Below are 23,493 nucleotides of genomic sequence, written 5' to 3' on the forward strand. Positions count from 1 at the left end.
CATCCATCCATCCATCCATCCATCCATCCATCCATCCATCCATCCATCCATCCATCCATCCATCCATCCATCCATCCATCCATCCATCCATCCATCCATCCATCCATCCATCCATCCATCCATCCAAGGTTTGCTTGCACCAAACAAACATAAATACCCACGAGAGCAGCAGATTGCACAGCCGTCGCCGTAACTCAGTTGGTAGAGCACCGGGCGCGATATTCGGAGGTCGTGGGTTCGGATCCCACCGGCGGCATGGTTGTTTTCTCTGCTACTTTACAAGTAATTTTCTTTAAGCGATAGATTAATCCAAGTATTATTATCCCACTGTTAAGCACAACACATATAAAAAAAAATAAAACATTCCCCTATGCACCTTGGTTACGGTGATTTGGCTCTCTTCATAAAGTTTGTCAAACGAGCCCCTCATTACATTTACTTTGAAACGAGCCCCTCATTACATTTACTTTGTCTGCTCTCTCTCTCTCTCTCTCTCTCTCTCTATATATATATATATATATATATATATATATATATATATATATATATATATATATATATATATATATATATATATATATATATATATATATATATATATATATATATATATATATATATATATATATATATATATATAGACAAGGGATATGAAATTCTTCGCGGCCACTGATTAAAAGTATAGTAAGTTGGGGAAGTCACATTGAAAAACGTAACGAGTTTATTCAACGTTTCGACCAGGGACTGGTCTTTGTGAAGAATGATCATACAGTACATGGACGCGTCTTATAGCATGAGACACAGAGGGCTTATAAAGAAAAGAAATAAAGAAAAAAAGGCGGGGGGGGGGGAGAGTGGAACACAGCATATACATCTACCTCATGTTGGGGAAGAAAGGCGCCACGTCGCGTACGCACGAACTTACTGCACACACACGAGGTATAAGAGCGATGCCGGGCTGGGTTGGCACGCGGTTACTTCGAAAAAAAAAAGAGAGAAAAGCAATAACAAATAAAGAAAAACGTGGTGGGGGCTTACTTAAAGAAGGGAAGTGTCCGCCAATTTTGGGCGTCTGTACGCCTCTGGCCACGTTTGTGTGGCCCCGTGCGACTCTAAAAGATGGCCCAAGGAGGCAGCACAGGTTGAGACTGCCCACATGGTGACAAGTGAGCCGCTAAAACCAGATGAGGTTTCCATACGAGGACCACATGGAAAGGCTTGCTTACAGGAAAACAAAAAAAAAATAATGCACAGAGAAAATTGCAGAGCAATGGCCGAGAGAAAGAGAAAAAAACATGGTTGTTTTTTCTGCTGTTTTGTAAGTAAATTTCTTTAAACCGATTGATTGGCACTAAAATGTAAAAAAAATTGAAACATTCCCCTGTGCACCTTGGTTTCATGACAGTTGGCTTCCTTCATATGTTTGTCAAACGAGCCCCTCATTTCCTTTACCTTGTCTGCTAATAGCTTAACGGGGGTCTCGGTTCTGGCAGTCTTCATGCCATAGGTAGCATAAGAGGGTTCTCGCACAGTTTCCGCCCTCACCGTTAGATGACGTTCTACGTCACACTCGTGGTATTTATTACAGGACGTGCTACGTCCACCGCTATGGACGAGAATGGCGCTGGTGAACACTCTCAAGGTTCGCTTACACGCAAGACATTAATACCCACGAGAGCAGCAGATTGGACAGTCGTCGCCGTAGCTCAGTTGGTAGAGCACCGGACGCGATATTCGGAGGTCGTGGGTTCGGATCCCACCGGCGACATGTTTGTTTTTTCTGCTTTCTTGTAATTTTCTTTAAACCGACTGATTGGCACTAAAATTTTAAAAAATAGAAACATTCGAATGTTTCTATTTTTTTTAAATTTTAGTGCCAATCAATCCCCCGTGCACCTTGGTTTCGTGACAGTGCTACTTCAGAACTTCAGAGCATTTCATGTTTACATCAGCTCTCGACGAGCAGCAGCAGCGGAGTTGCTTTGTGCCAGCGTGGCGCCAAGTGCCTATATTTGTCATAACCCAGCGGCTGCTTGCGATGTCGTGCTGTGACACTTTTTAGCACCAATTAGCTGCCCATCCACTGTCAGTGCCAGTACGTATCGCTTCCCATGGACTATGTCTCGTGCATGCCTCGGCATTTCCTAATCACAACAGGAAACGAACTCGATATCCTCGCTGTTCAGCGAATGCACCACAGTGCTGGGAATTGGAGTACCGCACGGGATCGGGGCCATCCCAGCCTGCGGGCCGGGCCGGGAGAGCAAATGCTTTGTCTGTGTCGGAACGAGCTTGAAGCTGCGGGCCCGTGCCCGGCTTTTAATATATTATTGCAGCTTGCACAAAAGGCATTGTAGCAGAGACACGCCTGAAAAAAAGGGCCATAATGTGCGCTGGGAGTAAAGATTTCTCAATGCTTATTTACTTACAGTTTGTGGTGTATGCTATAATTGCATTTTGTTCACGAGAGAAAATTACAATAGTGCTTTTTTTTTTCTTGCCATGCTGGCCGGAACGTGTCGGAGATGAAATAATCCCGGCTGTACAATCTGCACAGAGAGTTCTTTGTTGATGCGGAATTAAGGAAAGTTTAACTACGTCATATGTAGCGTAGATCGAGTTTAATAAGTGTCACTCACAGTGCAATGTGCAAGTAACTTCGGGCGCGCACACTCGGGCGCGTTGAATGATACTAGGCAACATAAACGGCACTTTTCAGTGACTGAGTAGTGGCAGCGAAAAACTGCTCTCGCAGGTTCTAAACCGCAAAATCCAACAGCGGGGCGTTATTCTATACACGGGGGGAGCTTTTAGTATTACATTGTAATGCCGGACACACGTCTAATTGGTACGAGTGCGTTCGCCTACTAACACAGCACTATTGGCTTAAGCTTTTTAAGCTCTCAGTAAGCACGCATTGTCACTTCTATCAAATGGCGCTCTGTATATGCTCGGTTTTCTGTTACCGTTCGCGGCTGGACATTTCAAGCCTCATGGAATCCGCTGGTGAAGGACCTTAAATCGACTGCTCGAAGGGCAGCGGTTTCTTCTAATATCGTCTTCGATTGTGTATTTTCATCTCCCAAAAACACCTGTACGTTATCAGAAACGCCTTTGAGAAAGAATATATTGTCTCAGGCCACTTCGGGTCTTTCAACTTACGGAGTAAACGGGAGGTTTTGCTTATCTTATCGTCTCCATTGAAACGCGGCCAGTGCGGCGAGGAATTCAACCCACGAAAGTATTAATAAGAAAAAAAAGGTCACTGTTATGTCTTCGAGAGCGTTTTGATATTTAGACATCACGGGCTGTAAAAAAGTACTCTCGGTAAACATCTAGAGGTAACGCAAAGTAGTTTATTACACGTGTACGCAACCCTTTACATTTGGCTCTCGTAATGTCGGACCTACTCGGAGACGAGGTCACTGTTCTAAAAGACGAGCTGGCGAACCCGCCTCATATCTGCGGATAGAGTTCAGACATCCTCCACATGGTTTGGAACTGCTCCGAGCAACGTACAGTTCACAGGAACTCAGCCATGGGCAGTGGGAGGCGAAGCTGGCCCACACAGAGCTCCCCCTCCAGCGCCAGCTTATCGGTCAGGCCTGGAGGGCCGTATTCGCCAATGGTCTCCCGGAACTTGGTGAACCACCCGCGTAATTACTCTATACTTATAAAATTTATTCTCTCTCTCTCTCTTTTTGTGTTTAGCAAACATGCTGTGTGTTTAGTAAACAGTCGTAATCATGTCAGTTCATTCACATTTTCCTTCGGAAGTTCGTGGCTGCGCCAGCAGGCGTCAAACGCATGTGTGCCTTGTGTTTCCATTTGTGTTTCTGGAGGTACGTTTGTACTGTGCTGGACACCGAAGCCATACGGGAGCAGCGCTTTTCAAGTGTGCTTCGCTTCAAGATTCTTAACTGACCACGCGTGTTGCCGACTGAAGAGATCCCGGTTTGACCGGGCCAGTACAGAGCCGCTTCTCTTGCGGAGCACTCATGATCCTGGGAGTACTCATGTGACCTACTGCCTCGTCCCTACTGGCTCGCTCCGCTCTTAAGACTTCACAGTTTGCCAGGTTACGATGAGACAAGGCACACGGCAGGCGCATGGGTATCGATCCAAGCCGGCACCACGTGCCTCTGAAAGGAGGCGCCAGCATGAAATAACAAACAGACCAAAGACTACGGATAAGGTGTATCAAAATGTTTTATTTTACACATGGAAACATGATACACAGTCAGTACATGATATGATAATATCTCTCAATCTCACTCTATCAGAGGATGGCCAAAAATAGTCATTTAGGTAGCACAAGGCAAATATCGACACATGCGTGGTGAAAAATGTAGCGCGCAAAGCGCAGGGCCTGCAGTTCTCAGACTCTCACGTACGGGAGTACATGCATCCTACGCGTACGTACGCACACACCGAGCTCAGAAGAACAAACGATCAACTGCGTGTCCATCACATACATTAGCTAAACTTTCTCAGAAACCTCTGGTCTGTCAGTACATCTCTACTCTCAAGGTCAAAAAAAATTACACGGCGCGTGTTTAGAACATGTATACCATCTCGTCCAAATAGTGAACTAAAATCACCCATTAACTACAGTGCGGTGTCCTGCAGAGAAGAGCAAACCTAAAAGCACAGCATACAACAGCAGTCACGGCGTAAAACTGCGTGTAGCCAGTCCAAACACCACCTCTTTAATAGAATCGGGCGTAACCGCTCCTCGCTCGCCGGCTAACCTATCTAAGAATGGCGAGGCTCACGTGTGTAACGATATCGCAATGGCGGCAATCGCCCAGATAGCGATTATTAATTTGGAGCGCGGATTCTGTCTGGATGTGGTGGCCTATACAAATAATTTATTGGCCTTTTTCAGAATTTATATGGGCAAATTATGTCATCATCAGCCGCATGGAATGTTGCATGAGATATCACGCTCGTACTTACACAAGATAAAATAAACCTTCAAGGGTTCACCCTCAGCAGAAATAGCAGAATTAACATTTACGGGTAAGGGGTAGCTAAAACGAGTATCAAGTAAAAGACGAACAGGCAGATAAACCGCAGGCAATGAAGAAAAGCCTAGATTCGTCTCGATATCACAGGTCTCCAACCAAGCCTGCAACCGATCGACCAATAAACGAGTAGCGACTGGTTGCTACTAATATGAGCTTAGTTGTCAACTATGCTCCCCAATGAAGTTAAATAGCGACACAACAGGTGGGGGGAAGTGAGGGGCAGGGTGGATGCGTTGAGGTAGCTGACAAATTCCTAAAATAAATAGGCTAATAGATAAACTACAAGGTAGAGACCGTGAAAAGACATTCAGTCATAATAAAACGATGCTAGGAAGGACTAAAACTTGAGTAATGTTTCTTTTCGCATCAGCGTCCCAGCCGTGTGACTTGATGTGGTATTATGTAACTTGCGTAACGCCATGGTTGTGACGCTTCATTTTCCACGTTGAGCTCTCTTTTGCAAGTGCAAATTGCGACGCCACTCCTTGCACGTAGAGCGCAACGCGAAGACATTTTGGCTCAAGAGTTTGTGAATACCAAAAGCTCAACACGAACTATTCCAAGTAGGTCAGACCGAAGTTATAAGCGAAGGCAAAAAAAATGGCGTGTACGTTAAACCTGCTATCACAATGAACATACTACCTGGTGTGCCCGGAAAGCTGTCTAAGCTAATTTGTGCTTTGCGACAGTATTTTTAGTCATGACCGACTTTGTCGGCGAAGAGCAATGGTGAAGCCACAGCTACGTGAGCACCATACTGCTATACGTGTGTGCCTTGTCTGTCCGCAAGGCTACGTTGAAGCCTTAACTCCGACCGGACGCCCTCAGACTTAGCTTACTTCCGTTTTTTTTTTAGTTTTCATTGAGCGGAGCTAAGGGTCGAGGCATCAAAGAGGGGCTCTAAAATTCTCTAACTTATTTCTGCGTCCTCCTTTCGGTCGATATGGGAAATAACAATTCCTCCCTTATAAACCCGGATCTCGTTCGTTGCCTAAGCTTAATGTTAACCCGAAAAAGGACTTCAAAAGAATTCACAACATACGCAATCAAATAGAAGTGCGGCGAGTTGCGAATAAGCCCTTTAAAAGTATGCAGAGGCACATGCCAGAGGAAATAGGGAGATCGTGGTCTTGAATTGAAAAATCGTTAATCTGCATCTTCTCGGCTGAAAAAAAAAAACTGCCTTGTTTCGACAAATGCCGCGGAAATAATAAATGCTTTCCGAACAAAACAAGAAAAAGAAAAGGATGAACACTGATAATAATAAAAGCTGCAACGTTGTGTCATGGTGGAATCATTGAAGGTAGAATTCGCTTGAATACTTCCAGAGGTGGTCGTTCAGCGACTGATGTGGACTGGTGTTCTTGTATGCTGTGAAGCTTTGCTGATCGCGCAAGTATCGTGTGTTTGTGCTACCAGTTGCAGACAGATGCACAGTAGGCAAGAAGGAAGATTGGATTCTTAAGCAAAGCTCGAACAAGGGAAGGTCGGGAACTAAACCTCAGTTTGCTGGCCAACTTTTCGACAAGACGACATGTCTTCTAAACTGTTGATCTTTGCACTCTGATGCATAAATCTCGGCTTAAGTTCACATGTTTCAATAAAGGACGCTTCAAAATGGTTACTAACGCGTTGCTTACGACACGATCTCTATACTTTTTTTTTGTACCCGCATTCAGTGATGGTCTGCGATGAGGCGCACCTCTGTATGTTGGAGTCAAAACTGCCCTTTCCAACAGCTCCGGCAGGTGTGACTACCAAATGGAGGCGCCATAGTAATAATCAGGCAACAGCGGCGTAACACATGCCAGGTGACGTGTGTTATACCGGAGGAAAGTCAACAACGGCAAGCAGGCCCTCAGTGAGCACTTCGTCGTGTGTCGCAGCACACAGGACCACGCTTTTGCCTTATACGTCGAAGAGTTCAGGAACGGGCGAGAGCTGGCTCATTACCCCAAAAGAAATTGTCATAATAGGCAGGCGTTCGGTCCCAGCGTGGCGAACACTCCTGGAAAAGACCGTGGCTGACGTTCTCAGACTGAACCATCGGATGCACAACAAAATGTACGCCGGTACATAGCGACGAGATTCACGCCAGTGCCCGGTCACTAACGTCACCTCAGCATGCAGTTAGCCCAGTGCGTTAATAGTGTACAAGTTGATAGACGTTACCTCGAAAGGAAGTATGCGGGCCATAAAAGTTTAAAAACGACGTCATGCTACGAGTGTGTCCGTAAATGGATGTGTGAAGATCGGTAGTTACCCTAACGTACACGCCATCTACGGTGCGCATAAATGTCAAAGTGACGTCCGCGGGGAGAAACCCTGCATCTCGGAGTCATTTGTGAGAACAAAGATAAACACGTTTTCTCTGACTTGAAGAATGAATAAACACGCGGGGTGGTTGAAGAACACATCCATGGTTTTGACTATCGTCTACTGATGCGTACCGTAGTCTTGAAGAACGTCTTAGAGTACACGTAAGAAAAAAAAACATCGGGGACTGCTGCCTCGTGCAGACGTATGGCGTTGTAAGGACGAGGAGGAGGATACGGTGGAGATTCACGTTGGAAGGAAAGGCGCGGAGGTGACGGAGACGAGATGAAAAAACAACAACTAATAATGCTACGGGGGTTTGGGGGGGTTTGGCAGTCGGTGTGTTTCTATGTGATAACAAGAAAAAACCTTGCGAGCGCGTGCCATGATGATGCCATTAGAAAGAGTGCTGTGCGGGAAGTGGCGCTGCGCACTAGAGCGCTAGACGCTTTGTTCCAAGGCTCACGCTCCGCATCTGGTCCGGAATAGAAGGGTGAATATTTCATGAGAGCGATGCACGAAGATTATTTGTACGGATAAGTGTTTTGTCTAAAGTGACGAAAAGCAAGTCACTAAGCCGAAGTCGACAACTTGCCGGCTCGCTCTATATATAGTCTTGAGAACTGGTTGCCCATTCGGTCACAGAGAGGGGGGGCAAATTAATAATTTGGATGAGTTTCAAGTGGAATGGAGGATCTCGTGTGTGGAATGGAATGGAAGATGAAGGGAATTGAAATTCGCCGTAGCGGGTGCATGCCATTAGGTGCTGTCTGTCCTATGACATGGTAACGCGTGCGCGGGAACCTCTCACTGAGTACTGTACTGAAAAATTTAGGCTAAGTGAAGTAATGGAAGGAACTGATAGAAACGACTCTTTCACGAATGCATACGCACTGTTTTAGGCTTGCTTTGACAGTGGCATGCTGAGCAACTCAGGATCTGACGAAAAGTGAGAAGGAGGCAAAAAAATGTCCCAAAGAACGGTCACTGCAGTAAGAGACTCAACACTCAACTCCCAAGAATTTTTTTTCTAGCAGTAGCACTTGCTGACGCCGCGAAAAAAATAGCAAGTTTTTTTTCCTTTTTGTAGTTCTCAAGCGGTTGGTGAAAACATTTCTGCAGTTTCTTCAGGGAAACTGTAAGACACCCCCACATATTTATATCCCGGAAAGGGAAAACGTATTTGTGTGACGCGCTAATATGAATAAACAGCTTCAAAGCCTTTTCACAGACAAACGGGTTAATTGCAATACAACATGCAGCGGATTTCTTAGTGGCTGCTCTCTCGAAGTAATCATTTACGTGACGTAACACGCACACATTGACGTTGCGACAGCGCAATATACACAGTGTGTAGGAAGCAGAATGTACATGCTTTTGTGCTGGGACTGTCCACGAAAGATGAACGTTCGGGCAAAGAGCTTTTTTTTTCCCTTTTCTTTTACAGCACGACTACAGCTACCATGGCTTCTTACGAACAGTGTAAACAAGGAGCCGAAACACAACGCGAGCACAAGACGCAACAACAACTACGGACTTGTCACTACACGTTTCGCTCCGGCAAGCACCGAAAAACTGTATCACTTACACAAGGCAGGCTGAGAGACTCTATCGAAAGATGCAAAGGCTGTGTGTGCGTAACATATCCTCTCATTCACTCGCTAAGTACTTGTCACATCACTATAGTTTCCTTTCTTTCTCACAAGCCATATATCACAAAGGCGCCGTCCATTTATAGCGCAACACAAGTAGCTGCGGCAAGAAAGAAGGAAAGAAAAAAAATGCGGCGCACAGTCGTGGTTTGCGTCGCTGGTAAAAAGGGGTGAAATCGTCGGCTTCGCGAGAGATGTCGCTGGTGCTCGCGTTCGGCAAAGAACGACTTATTCGAACTCGAGCAACGGCTTCGAGTAGTGCAGCGCAAGCTTCAAGACGGGAGTATTCACGCGGCGTGCAAAGGAAGCTTGCCGCCAAAATTGAGCACACGAGGAGCCGATCTATGATTTCGAGTGGTTGGCTTCGCATCAGGAGTCAAGGTGTCAAGATGGTGTCGGGGGTATTCGCGGATATCGGTATGGCTACCGTTACTGAGCGCAGCGCGCACTGCGAATGCCCCGAGATTAGAATACGACCCCGTCCCTTCGTTTCGGCAATTATTTTCATTCCATTCTGCCGTGCCATTCTCTCGGAGAGAAAAGGTAAGCTATCCCAACTACTCGGATCTCACATTTAGCGAAGCCGTTGCTGTGAAGGCGCTCACGGAAGATATATACCGTGCGCAGCGTTGGTTGCCGTTTTCCGCAGCTCGCGCTAACTTTAAAAATTAAGCCTGGCTGCCGCAAACGAAACGCAACTGCCGGAAATCATGCTTTGTGCGTCAGGTTGTGACTGAAGCTAATGAAATTCGACAAAAATATTGCGGCGTTTCGTAACAGAGTGTAGACTGTGGCGGCGTAAAAACTAAAATGCCACTCAAACAAATAAGGACACGCACAACACAATGTGAGTATAATAATTCGGTCAATACTTGCTTATTTCTGCGCAAGCGTAGACTGAATAAATTGTTTCTCTGGAAACAAGATTCCCTAAGTATTCTGCGACGTCGGTTATACGCAAAGTACGCTTCTCGATTCGTCTGAACATGTAAAATTTCAAGTCGCTTCTTATACTAACTCATGTCTGTCCACATATTTGTATCTGTCAACGGTGCTTCAGTCATGCGTTCATTAAAGCCGTAGGTCCTTTGTTAATACTCCAATGCTTAAATCTAGAGCGCGAAAATTATCTGCAGCCAGCATTGAAATTCTACTCAGTGAATTTAAGATGAAAGGCGCAAAGGCCGCTTTCGCACTTGTCGGCTTTAAGTAGATGGCCTCTGTGACTTAACTCCGAAGCGTGCCGGGTACACACAAAGCTACCAACGTTACCGTACATGCTGAAGCTCGCTGGTTAGGAAAAAAAAAAGCTGCGTTGTTCCACTGAAAGTCGTAAGGACATAGAACAGTGGGTCTTGGAGGTGGTCAGGCGCGCCTTGCTTTTCACGATGCGATAATATCGAACCTGCGACATCGAGCAAGTCTTCGCCTATGGTCTGCCGTCTCGAAGCGCCTGCTCCGTGGAGGATGCGCTGCGTCCCTGGTGAGTGAGGATACTGCTCTGGTTAACAGCCGCAGGGCTCCGGTTACCGCGGACGACGGAACAAAACAGAGCCAGTCGGCGGAAACAGATACGGATGCGGAACAAAATGCCTTCAAGAAGGTTGAGTTCGGCTGACGCGTACGGGTCCGGCTTCACGCTAGAACCGTGCACTTGCCGCATAGGTCCGAATGACAGCGCACGCAGCAGATCCGCAGGGTGCCGCAAAGCACGAAAGCTTAATCCGTAGCGGCTTCTCGGGGCTTGTATGCATTGCTTCTCGTGCGCATGCGTGTGTCCTGGAATGAAAGGTTTGCGCTCGACTGCGAGTCTCAGCGGCAGACAGGTGAGCGACGCCGGCGCTCTTGAGGGAGGCAGGCACATCACGCCCTGTGGCGCAGTCGGTGCACGCATGCACGGGATGGGATGCGCTTGGGCCCGCGCGCACGCCTGAGCTTGTGGTTCAGCCGAGGCGTGTGCAAGCATGCGCGAATCCTGCGACGAGGGTTGAAGCTCTTCAGTTGACCCTGTGGCGTGCCCTCCATGCCAGAGGGAACCTCAGCTGGCGTCATACGATCGTCCCCTGACCGGTCGATGAGGGAGTCGCGGCCGTCACGTGGACACTGCACTCGGACTGCTGAAAGAGATAAAGCGCGAGGAAGGGACATCAGCGCGGGAACAACGACATGCCGAATAGAGAACTCCGATAATTCCGCCCGCGCGTTGTGCCCACCTTAAAAGCAGCACCAGCCAGATGCGTTGTGCAAAAATTGACCGAGGAAATGTTGTCCGGAGTCGTCTCACATGGTTCAGATTGTTCATCTTCTAAGCACGGAACCAGTTAGGATTACCTAACAAGTTCTTTAGCAGACAAGGGAAGGGGAAAAGGGGCTCGTTTAGCGATACTTGACAGAAGCCAACAGTTCCCGAAACCAAGGAGCATATAGGGGGTTTTATTTTTAATTTGTGGCGTTCATCAATGGGATATTATTGGGTGATTATTTTAAAGATAGTTGAGTAGAAATCAGAAGAAAAAACAACCACATGCCGCAGATGGTGTTCATCAACCTTCCAATAATGAACACCACAAATTAAAAAGAAAAATTCCCTATAAGCTCCTTGGTTTCGGGGACTGTTGGCTTCAGTCATGCATGTAATATAACAAGCCCCTCTTTTCCCTTTCCTTGTCGGCTCAGTGGCTAATGAGGGCCTCGGTTCTAGCAGCCTTGAAGCCGTAGATAGCATAAGAGGGTTCTTGCACAGCTTGCGCCCTCACCTTTCGATCACGTTCCTACAGGGCACTCCGGTAATACAGGACGTACTAGGTCCGCCGCTATTGACGACGGTGGCGCTGGTGAACACTATCAAGGTTCCACTACACATAAATGCCCCCGAAAGCAGAAGATTGGACAGCCGTCGCAGTAGCTCAGTTGCCAGAGCACAATAAGCTCTTCAGTCAATGGGGATGAAAGAGGAGCTTTGTGTCATGCGTCGACATCTTTGATTACCACTGCTGTCTCATGAGCAGTCGGTATGAAGCAAAATATGTTATGGTACAATGAATACCTACAGGAGACCAAACCTCTTCGTGGTTCATGACGGCCCATATATTGCAGCCTTGTGGCTAAAACGACACATAAGAGAAAGAAAAGAGACGAGTAAGCTGTATACACATCGGGTTCCTACATGATACCATAGTCTGCTGATACCCACTCGTCTTTCGTCGCATATTGTGCCTTGCGTCCTAGCCTTCTGGTGCACCCGCAAATGCACCACTCTGCGTACCTTATCCGCTGCCAGGTGAGCAGAACTCATCGCATTTAACCGAAACGTGCGAAATTATTAGAGCCGCTGTGATTACAAATTGCACTAAGAAAGGGTTGGGGCTGGTGGGATAAGCTGCGCACAAGTTGTATGCGCATTCCACTGAAATTTGAAGAGGTTTCATTTCGTAAACAGGCAGAGGGCCTATGCATTCCATGCGTGACAAAATCTGTGAGCTCCATTTCAGGCTGTTTTTGAAATTCTTATCTGCCATGACAAAGAGAGACCACGCGCAGAAAGGGGTGTAACGACGGTGAAGGGCAAACTGGGTTAAAGATCTTTTCGAAAGGCGGTAGTTCTCATATATAATAAGTAAGCAGTGAGCGTATCTTACAGTATACCTTAGCCTTCTACTTAAGTGACTCCGGCAGTGACGTAGGGTGAACGATACCTACGAGCAGTGATCTTAGAAGCATGTATTTCCTCTCTAAAGATGTAAAAGCATTTACTGCACTTTTCTCTAAAGTCTTCGACAATCCCTTGTTCTCAGGCGTTTTTGCATTTAAGCTTCATATAAATTCGGCAGTTGCGGCCGGGATTCCAACCCGCAGCATCGAGCTCGGCCCTCAAACACCGAAGCCCCTAAGTCACCGTGCTGGGTGAAAAGTAGGCAAGTTTGAGGCATGACCCACTCTTCATTTCAAATTGTTTATCCCTTCAACTTCCCGCTGTTCTTTTGAACATCGATGTCGCGATCCTATCGTGAAGTGACTGGCTTCGAACCAGGGAGCTAGGGGGCGAAGTTTGAATCGCTAGCGACAGAAAGCCGAATGTTCCTTTCACGCCGTGCACATTAACGGCGCACGCAAGCAGGGGCGCCCGTCAAAAGGGCAGGCATATACAACATGGAGGGAGAGGCATACAACCACCTCGATCGCTGTCTCCTGCGGCGGCTTGGGCGGGGTGAGGCCGCCGTTCTCCTGGACGGGCAGCGAGTCCGCCTTGTGCGCGCCGAAGTTGAGGCGGAACGAGGGCGTCTTAGAGCGGCCGCTGCCGCGCGACGACGGGTTCTCCCGGCGGCTGGGCCGCGGCGTCTTGATGCGCACTGAGCCGTGCTTGAGGAAGATGCGCTTGCCCGAGATGGGGCTCGGCCGGATGAGGAAGCTGCGCACACGACGATGTCCGCCAAGGAATAGATTACGACGATGACAAATGGAGGGGCAGGAAATTGCCCTCCAAGCTCAAAATGGGTACGGCGGGAATATCGGCACCACTCATTCGTCACGATTAGCATGCAGGGAGACAAACTGTGGCTGATTCCCCCTTGCCGCTGGTCTCCAGGGGAGTAATGGTTACTGTTATGGTGGCGGCAACGCACTTCCCTAAGGACTAACCTCTGCAGCGCACTTAGTCCTTTCTGGCTTAAAGTGTAAGCCGCAATGTAATCGGGCTCACTCCCTCACGCTGGAGGAAAACTATGGTGGAATTTAAGGCTGCCAGAAGAGAGATATAGGAAAGGCAGCGAACGTACTATACGTAGGAACAACGTAGGGACGTAGGAAGACGGTATCGCCGTTCTTGACAAGCACTCCGTACCTCACTGCACTGACTTTCGTTCTCTCCATTTCGCCACCGGCACGGATCGCGACATTAAACGCGGAGTAGAGCACCGACATGAGCACTTGAGCCTATTTAACGCTTAATTGCGGACAAAAAGAAAAGGCAGTGAGGACGATGGCAAACTAAAACCAGGTGCCCGAGAAATGAGGACATAACAAACTACTCCATCCCCCTCTGCTACCTCGAACAGTGCTGCTGATTGGCGCCACGATACAACCTCGGACAGTGGTAGGTCGCACGAGACGAGCAGCGTGCGTACACATCGCACATACTTACTCGTGCAGGTCCTCACTTTATTCTGAACTGCGCAGTCAGCAAGCGTTTGCGCTTGAAAGGTACCTAGTTAGCGTCCTTCGCAATGGCGTGGCAATCCCCTCCAGACAGTGACATGCTGCTTCAATGCCTAATTGCGCAGCGCCTGTGGCGATTGAGAACTGCCGTTTTTAAATGCGGCCGTAAAACTTCAAGGAAGAGAAGAGGGAGGTAAAAGGGACGCACAGTAGACGTTGCGATACAGTAGACATGTAATCAGAACAGTAGACAGTGTAGGAATGCACTTAAGGAATGTACAGTCATGGACAAAAGTTTAAAGGATGCGGATATGAGGGGGAAAGTGGTAGGGGTTTAATGTAGTTAAACCGAGCAGACTTGCGGAAGCCTGTGTTCATTCCCACTTAAGCTCCGCCTTAAGGGTATGGCGCGATAGCTTTAGTGGGTTAATTCCCAGGTATGCAGAATTGCTCATTCTCTACTTAACATTCATATATTGGCGAGCCCTCATACCACTACCAGCGCAGTGGCGTAGCGGTTAAGTGATGCACCACTGCACTGGCAGATGGCCACTGCACTGGCAGGTGGGTGTTCCTGTCAGAGCCACCGGTGGGACTTCCGCGATCCATGTTGCTCTTCCCGAGCAACCTCTCGCGACCAATGACTTACCGAACCAATCTTAACTTACTCGAGCTTCCTCCCATTGGCTGCAGCTTGCGCGACGCTCCTCCGAACTTACCCGAGTAAGCTAGGGTTAGTTCTGAGCACTGGACAAGACAAGATGACAAAATTCTTTCTCGGGGTTGGTACGCCTGGAGTAGTGCTTTCGCACTAAAAAATTCTTTATTGGCTCGCTAACCAGTCAGCTGCTATACGACGACACCAAGGAGCACGCATATCCCCTCATGCATCTATGCTTTTCATTCAGCTGCTTTGCTTGACCGCGGAGAATTTTTTCCCCCGTTAAGTCGCATCCCATAAACTTTTGTGCATAACCGTACCGAATAGGAAAACAAAGTAGTACAGTCGTCCACAGACCTCTCTAGAGCACTCGAACTCCGTGCCGTCTGCGCTCCGCAGCGCGCAGAGCGACGTCTAGCGGCAGCGCCCGGTTCGAGATAGCGCATGTCTGATGCCAGACGATACTCAAAGATGCGCTATCTCTAACCAGGTGTTGCCGGTAGAGCTCACTCTGCGCGCAGCGAAGTGCAGATGACACGGAGTTCGAGCGCTCTAGACAGGCCTGTGGACGACTGTACTTCATTTTCCCGGGGAACATCATTCTTCGTTGAATACAAGTGGCTACATCGGTGAGGCGGACCCGCAGTTTACGCTCTCGATAATTCTGATGAGCCATACCCTTTTCTGCGCACCCATAAGCATATACAACGTTATATGGACAAATGTGGCTACCCGATACGCCAAGTGATCTTTGCATGTTTGATTCCAGAAAAAGAGAAAGCTATGGACACAGACGTGCTTTGGAAGCCTCGAAAATCTTTTTAGGCAAGTATTTTCTCAGGTTCACAACGCTTCTAAGGCTCGTGCACCCGTAAGACTGTAGAGACGACTTACATGATGTCACCCTCCTCGAGCGGCAGGTCACAGTTTGGGTTGATTATCACGTACGACAAACTGTGCCGCTTGTCCGATACCTCATCTGGAAGAGAGAGCCAGTGTCGACACAAGAATAAAGTTCACTTGTCAAACGCACAACACATGTTCCGCGACGCGCTGGCTTCACGTTGCGCAGTGCGCATGAAAAGTTCACTCTGCGCATTTGGCTGAAGAAATTTGCCCTTGGAGCTTCAAGAAAGTTTCTTGCTAAGTGACATAAGGGGGCACGCAGATAGTGATTTTCCTTTTGATCACAGAGATTTTGTCGATTTCTTGAAAGCATATAAGTTCATCTGCTCTAATAGATATGCATAAAAGGGCTACCGCACATTAAGCAGAATGCGTATGAAAATTTCACCCTTACACTTCTACTTTCATATCAGGACGCTGTAACGAACTGTCCTTGCTACAATTAACCAGGCTGCATGGCTTGCTTGTGACTCATACAGTGCAGCCCTTACGGCCTCCCGAAAGATCAAATTGTCTAAAAAAGTGAATGTGAGGTTCTCCTTACTTTACAGAGATTTGGAACTTAGGCGTTGGGGGGGGGGGGGGGGGATTAGTGCTCCAGTATACTACTGAGATGCAAACCATGCAGCCTGGTAACGTATGGCAAGGGCGGTACGTACACCACGCGCAGAAAATAAACGGAACATGGTTCTTTAATAAACGGAACATGGTTCTTTTATCAAGGTGCGCCGGCAAGTGGCTGTTTACTAAATTTAGCTGGTGCACTGTGCCTATCCGTCACTTCTTGCGTCCACCATTTACTCACCAACGTGCACCACAATCCTGAATTCCCACTACTTCGGACTCCAGCTCAGAGAAATCACAAAACCGCGTTGCATTTAACTTTCACTCAACTCGCGATGGTCGGCAATCATAAATAATGGCACACGTGCTGCTTTCTTGTACACTCAGCCAAACAAAGTATAGCACAGACATATGTGGAGCATTTCAGCTCATGCGGGCGCACAACCGTAATCAGTGAGCGTGGCTGGCAGCGGCACACTCACCGTAATCCTGAACGGGCAGACCCAGATCCTGCATGCGCGTGCGCACCAGCGTGCTGATTTCCTGGCGCTCGATGTTCTCGTTGAACGTGGCCTTGTCGTCCAGGAGGTCCAGAGAGACCTGCCCCCGAAGAGGAGGACCCCCGCTTTAGACAGGGCAGTGCGCGTGCTGGGATAACAAGCGGAAACCCCCGACGCGAAGCTCGCGTGCAAGCTCCAAAGGTCGTTAACGGTTTCGAGCTACAAATAAGGCCTCCATATTTTGAAGCGCGCGCCTAACGCGGTAGCTTAATCAGTTTAAAGGAAAGAGTGAAGAACGAACGAGCTAAGAATTCAGATAAAAGGCCTGAAACGAAGCACGTCGTTTATGGTTATGTTTAGACAGAGGTTAACGAAACGTGCGCTGGCTGAGGAGCCACGGCCGAACACGGAATGAGACGCGAGCTGGCAATGTAGAGCACATACAACGAGAAAAATGCTGCGAACAGACAATGACGACAAAAAAAAAGACAACACAAGCGCTTGTGTTGTCTTCTTCTATCGTCCTTTTCTGTTGCGATGCTTTTCCCCGCTGTAAAATAACCCAATAGCCCAAGTTGCTATTCTTACGCGATAGAATACTCACTGTGAAACTCAAAGCGGACGCAATGTCCGGCGTTAACAGCCGGCGTTCACGCGCCGGACGCAAGTAGTTGCCGTACTCGATGTGCTGGTTACGCCAGATGCCTGATGGTATCCCTTTATTCGATTTGATATCGAGCGGGAAACTTTGACCCGCTTTTTCACATTTTCACCACGTTTTTAGGGCGCCGTTGAACGGCCTCAGTGATACGGTACGAAGTGAAGTGTATGTCTGGTTAGAAACCGCCTCGGGGTACTCGGCACCAGGTAAGGCACCCGTACAAGTCGACCATTTCATGTCGACCTAATAAAGTAATGCCAAGAAGGACGCTTGCATTACTTCCATGAACGCGGCAAGATAAATAAGTAAATGATATAAACTTTGCGCCTGACATGAAGTCAACATTTGTAGGAAAATGTCGTGTGATCCGACTTGCAAGCAAACGGACGTGCGCGCATGCAACGCACAGGTATCAAGGACAATGTGCAGGTGACGCTGCAGAGCCTTTATGCACAAGAGAAAAGAACAATACAAACGGTTCAAATAGTCCGTAGAAATTTTAGTCAGTGCATCAAGAAAATAGGCCTACTGATAACTTATTTCTTGCACATGCAGTTTATCTATCGTAATAAAGACACAAAGAACAAATACAGCGACTCCGCAGTTAGGAAATGTATGTACACTGCACCCTTGCAGTGTGGTTCTAGGGGACTGTTATAGCCCTGCGTTACCGGTGCGACATGCACTGCCTCAATGAAGTTAGAATGCAGCACAACCTCAGCGTATTCTCCCGGCGCCAGCGCGATTCCATGTGCACCAGGTTCAGCCCCTACGTGTCACTTTCAAGACGCCAGGTAAAATTTCGGAGTACACTTCCTAGGGAAGCAAACGGGGTTCACCTGCGTTTCTAGCGGGCTTCACCGGTGCAGCTGAAATCTACGAAACAAGATAATCACCCCACAGAAGCAATTTTTATTCTCTTAACCCTGCAATATGCTACACGTATCATCCATGTGAAACGTGTATAAATTTCATTTCTGAGTCGCATAACTACATGAATTGCCAACATTTTTGCAGAAACAGTCTACACTAACATATTTATCAAAGAATGGTCAAAGCGCCAGCGGCCAGAGAGGCAGGTGGCTTAACGAAAGATGAAATCATGCAAAAGCTGACTCTAATGGCAAAAGGGGGCGAGCATTACTGCGACCGTATAATGCTGCGCTGACATGGGTGGAGCAGCTTTAAATATGTCTGTTCCGTATGCGCGTGCGCATTTGCCCGCAGCGGTGGTGATAGTAGTGGCTTTTATTAAAAAAAACATAATAAACAAGAAACGGAAAAAAATGGGTGTCGACTGCTATCTAGCCGGCTGATATATAAAAAGAAGACTGCGGCGAAGATAGGAAAGGCCAACGGAGTTGGAAGGGATAACGAGAAAGGAAAGGGGAAACTAATATATACAACTATGCACAGTATGTGCCATACTTGGAGGGAAGATGAGAAATGATGAAATCGCGGGGAAAAGTAGTCTTCACTGCGAAGCAGGAGCGCGGCTTCAGGCTCCTCCTCTTGAGCTCTCGCGCCCTCTTTGTTTGTCGCTTCGCGGTGATGCCTACTTTTTTCAGCGTACAGACAGAGCCCGTTTAACCCTTTCTCGCGTTTCCTCTAGGCGTGACACATACCGTATAAGGTCACATTCACACACCGCGTACTAATTAAGAAAAAGTAACACCGCTCGCGCACCTGGTGGTCTCGAGACCAGGAGTGTCAGGTGGCGCCCGCCACCTCATGATGCACAAGTTCTGACGGTTCACAACTTGAAGGAGGGGTCAGTCACTTTTGTTGCCGATGTTATTTGGGTAGACCCTTTACCCAGAAGCATGACTCAGGCTAGTTGTAAAATGCACATGAAAGTACGCAGGTGAAACATTTTGTTTTGTTTGCAGGCGCTGCTCGCGTTTCAATCCGGTTTGACTGTACAGCGGCGATGAAAAGAAATGCGAACAGAGCAGAGCCCGTGCGATACGCTGTTCGCATTTATTTTCTCCACGCTTTTACTTCGGTGGTAGCAAAATGGCGCTAGAGTCGTCCGTGATCATTCTAGGACTACACCGAATATTATTAAAGCCCAAACTGCCAGCGTGGGGCTCGAATGCTCACTCGAAACATCAGCCTACGCTGCTGTTATCAACAACGTGAGGAGGGCGGCTAATGCCTACCGCTCTCTCATTACTTTGAAAATTGACAACCTTCATATTCCACGTCAGACACATATTCGCATCCTTCGATACATCTGGCAACAGGTTGGCAAAATCACGGTATGGACATCAACAGTCGTACGACAAATAAATAACCTGCTCCACATGCTCAAACGTATTACCCGTACCAGCCATGGACTGGACACGAGCTCCACAAGATTGTCGAATCAACCATGTTCTCACGTGTCATGTACGCTTACCCATACTTCCACCGAACGAAAACTCAGCAAATTTGAAACAGCTGTCCGCAAATGATTACGCACGAAGCTAGGTGTCTCGTAATACGAAGCTATCTCATACAACAAATCGCCTTGCGCAACACGCTAAAGGAGAAGGCTGCCGCGCATGGTGAAGTACAGCACCAGCGCTTGGCCACCTCCCGCCATGGCCGTGCTGCACAAGAAACACGGACACAGCACATCGCACCCCCGATTTCTGACCGCCGTGGGACCATCTATCTCGCGTCGCCATCCACAACATGGGCCCGGCACGCCGAGAAGCAAGAGCATGCGACCTCAAGACCCCATCACATGGCACCTACTGCAGAAGCAACCTTTGCTGACTCCAACACTACAACTTCGTCAATAGGTCCCCGCTTTCAGGAAGTCAGTCATCACACTGGCGTTCCCGATCCGACCTCAGCTGAAGTACAAGCAATCGCAGAAGCGATCCTTCACCACCCCCGCCAAACTAATCCCTTCACAGTGCGCACGGACAGCCAGAACGCCCTCCATGACATACTCCCGGGATATATCCACGCCCTGCTAAGCACCTACCTTCACCAACACTCTAACCTGCACGTCCTTTTGGAATGGGTCTCCGGTCAAAAGGGAATAGAAGGGAACGAACGGGCACATGTCTCCATGCAACCCTGCCCCTTGGCAGGATGGTAACAACCCCAAAGATGAGCAAACCGTGTCCCGAAAACATCGAAGAGAAAGAATGAAAGAACTACGACACCCCCGTCGTCTCCCCCCCCCTCCCTCTTCTTCCAAATCTTACTCGCCGCGAGTCTATTTCTTTTATGAAACAAGCACAAACAAATTATCTACCATGTCACCTATACAACCACCACATACTCAAGCAAGCCGCCGCGTTGGCTCAGTGGTTATGGTGCTCGGCTGCTGACCCTAAAGACGCGGGTTCGATCCTGGCCGCGGCGGTCGAATTTCGATGGAGGCGAAATTCTAAAGGTCCGTGTGCTGTGTGATGTCAGTGCACGTTAAAGAACCCCAGGTGGTCGAAATTTCCGGAGCTCTTCACTACGGCGCCATTCATAGCCTAAGCCGCTTTGTAACATTAAACCTCCATAAACCATAAACATACTCAAGCGCTCTGGCCGCCCCCCGCCGTCAGGTTATGTGGCGCCTGCTCTGACAACACACCCACACACATATTGGACCTGCCCATGTGCCCCACAGTCACCACACTACCTCCAGCGCAGATTCCTATATACCCACCCTATCCTTGCGAGAGCTCTTCCTGCTGCACTCGGCCCAATATGCTATGCTGTGGCCACTGCTCGTTGCCCATATCAGCCACGCGTTGGCCGACATTGGCTCTGACTCTCCGCCTTGAGACGGTGGCCCGAGCCAGGGTCGGAAAATAAATGTTTCTCTCTCTCTCTCTCTAACGTCTTTTTCTTACCAGGACGGTAAATAATGGGCGATAATAAGAAAAAAATACGAACAATGGAGCGCGTATAGGCGCCGCGTTATTCGCATTTATTTTCATTGCGATTGCACACACCGCATATAAAAGCTGCGCAGGTGTCGTGGCCTGCAGTTTTATCGCCCTTAGGCATTGAAAATTAAGAAGTAATAAAATCAGCTAAATTCAGTTATGCTCTAGTAATCTTTTCCTTAATATATCTCTAAGTTTTTTTACATTTGTGCAATTCAAGTACCATTGGTGAAGAAATCCTGGGAGTCTATAACTTTTATGAACAAAGTGTTTTAAAAGGGTGCGTGCCCTTACAAAATTTCTTTAGGCACTCTACAGACTGTCTATAGACTTCTGTCTATAAAGTTTGTAGACTCTCTATTGACAATCCCTGGAGAACAGTCTATAGGCAATATAAATGATGATGGATTTTTGTGGCGCAAGGGCATCTGTGGCCAGAGAGAACCATGACACAAAGCTTTTTCTTTTTACTCGAGGTGGGGTCACAGACACATTTCCCAAGCATTTCACCCTAAAGAAGCTGAGCACAAGGCCAGGGGAAAGCTTGTACCCACTATATCACCGGTGGGTACCCGGCGGCACTCGGGATCGAACCCCGCACCTCCCGCATGCGAGGCGGATGCTCAAACGGCTAGGCCACCGCTGCGGTCTGCAATAAAAATCCTATAGACAGTCTATAGACAAGCTATAGATTTATGGCCATACACTTTTAGTAAACTTTTGTCTACAGACAGTCTATAGACTATGAATAGACAAAAGAGATATCTATAGGAAGGAAATACAGTTTATGAGAAGTCTATAGACTGTCTATAGACCGCTTTTGTAAGGGCGATTTGCGGCGTTCTATGTCACTGCGAGTTATAACTGACAATAGTTTGTCGCGGACACATCTTTCCTCCTGCTAAGCTGTTGAAGCCCGTTCAAAAAAGCCGCGAAGGTCGTTGGGTAGGTGCGCTTTAATGGTTAGCTACGAATGCGCACATAAGCGACCGTGAGATACCGGCATGCTACTTGGGTAATGGACATTATAGTCTCCACCCCTTTCTTAACACATGCAAAGCCGGTGAGTAAAGAAGGAGGATAACAAAACTGACATCTGCCCCGTATCCTACGGTGCGGTCAGTTTATTCATGTCGTGTCGCGTTTCCTTTGTGGTAAGACAGGCTCCGACGAATCGCACACAACATGGATCAGGTCTTGTGCCATACAGTGTGCCTTCCCCCCGCGAAAGGAAGCGTACCTTACCGTTGTACGTTAAAAATTGACCAACAAGCACATTACAGTACGCCTTTTTTTGCCGACGACCAACACCGTGCAAGCTTGGCGCGTCCATATTTTGCGTTTCTGTCATATCATGGAAACATACCCAGTACATCCCGACACTACCTTAACAAGCATTCCATGGAGTTTCAAGCATTATAAAAGGAATAAAAAATTATTATTCGATCGGACTACCTTTTGCATGCCATTACTTTTTGTACTTGCCCTCTGCTACTACAGCTTGCCTGTGCCCATGTCTGGAAAAAACTGCTCGACACTCGGCGATCGAGAGTAGATGGTGTGCAGAGTGGTACAGGTTGGCTTTTCACACGGGGCGATGTGTTCTTCGACAATCTTTTATTTTAGATTGAAAATGAGAGAAGTCTTTGCAAGTCGACTGCACACTGCTGTCTTTCATCAGGTCCAAAATGCAACCTGGTATTACGACAAGCTGACTGGAGTACGCCTGTTTACGTTATCCTTTGGTGACATCACGAGACACTGAATGATACTACAGCTCCTGTTCTGAAAAAAAAAAAACTGACAGAACATTACCCAAGGATAAGTCAGGCAAGTTACCAACGCGCAACCAGATGCGGGGTGCTGATGTGCGTGCTGTGAATGAGTGGTGGTGTATCTGGTGGGAGAGGTGTAACTGTCACACATGCGGCACTCTTGGGGCCTTGTGAGGTGTTAAATTCGTTGAAGAAGGTGCTTCAGTGGATACCCCGGAGTGAAAAGGATGTGCTTGTGAAGTATAGCGCCCAAATGCAGGGTGAACTCATCAATCTCGCCAGTGGCAAAAGCTTCGTCATAGTTATTTCGTCTAGAGAGAACGCGACAGTGAGTGTTTGCTCTACTGTGCGGCTGGTGAAGATGGCTCATAGCAACGCACAGATAAACGC

At 47.9% G+C, this 23,493-nt stretch overlaps 1 protein-coding gene and 1 non-coding gene across 3 annotated transcripts in view; one reads left to right on the forward strand and one right to left on the reverse strand.

The window, feature by feature from the left end:
- Positions 1 to 1,695: 1,695 nt before the first annotated feature.
- Positions 1,696 to 1,768, forward strand: TRNAS-CGA (transfer RNA serine (anticodon CGA)). The gene has a single exon. It is a non-coding gene; the product is annotated as a tRNA-Ser (tRNA).
- A 2,450-nt stretch (positions 1,769 to 4,218) lies between these two features.
- The window catches only part of SLO2 (slowpoke 2), a 604,504-nt gene continuing 585,229 nt past the window's right edge, over positions 4,219 to 23,493 (reverse strand). The window contains exons 25-28 of one of the 2 annotated variants that reach the window (XM_077649885.1): positions 16,766 to 16,883; positions 15,708 to 15,792; positions 13,172 to 13,406; positions 4,219 to 11,115 (exon numbers count right to left, since the gene is read on the reverse strand). In XM_077649885.1, coding sequence (XP_077506011.1) covers positions 11,047 to 11,115; positions 13,172 to 13,406; positions 15,708 to 15,792; positions 16,766 to 16,883 — 507 coding nt within the window. In that variant the 3' untranslated portion in view covers positions 4,219 to 11,046. Of the gene's footprint in view, positions 11,116 to 13,168; positions 13,407 to 15,707; positions 15,793 to 16,765; positions 16,884 to 23,493 lie in introns of both variants that reach the window. The other variant, XM_077649886.1, reaches the window with a different exon arrangement.

Source organism: Amblyomma americanum, chromosome 1 (genome assembly GCF_052857255.1).
Source record: "Amblyomma americanum isolate KBUSLIRL-KWMA chromosome 1, ASM5285725v1, whole genome shotgun sequence".
Classification (NCBI taxonomy): Eukaryota; Metazoa; Arthropoda; class Arachnida; order Ixodida; family Ixodidae; genus Amblyomma; species Amblyomma americanum.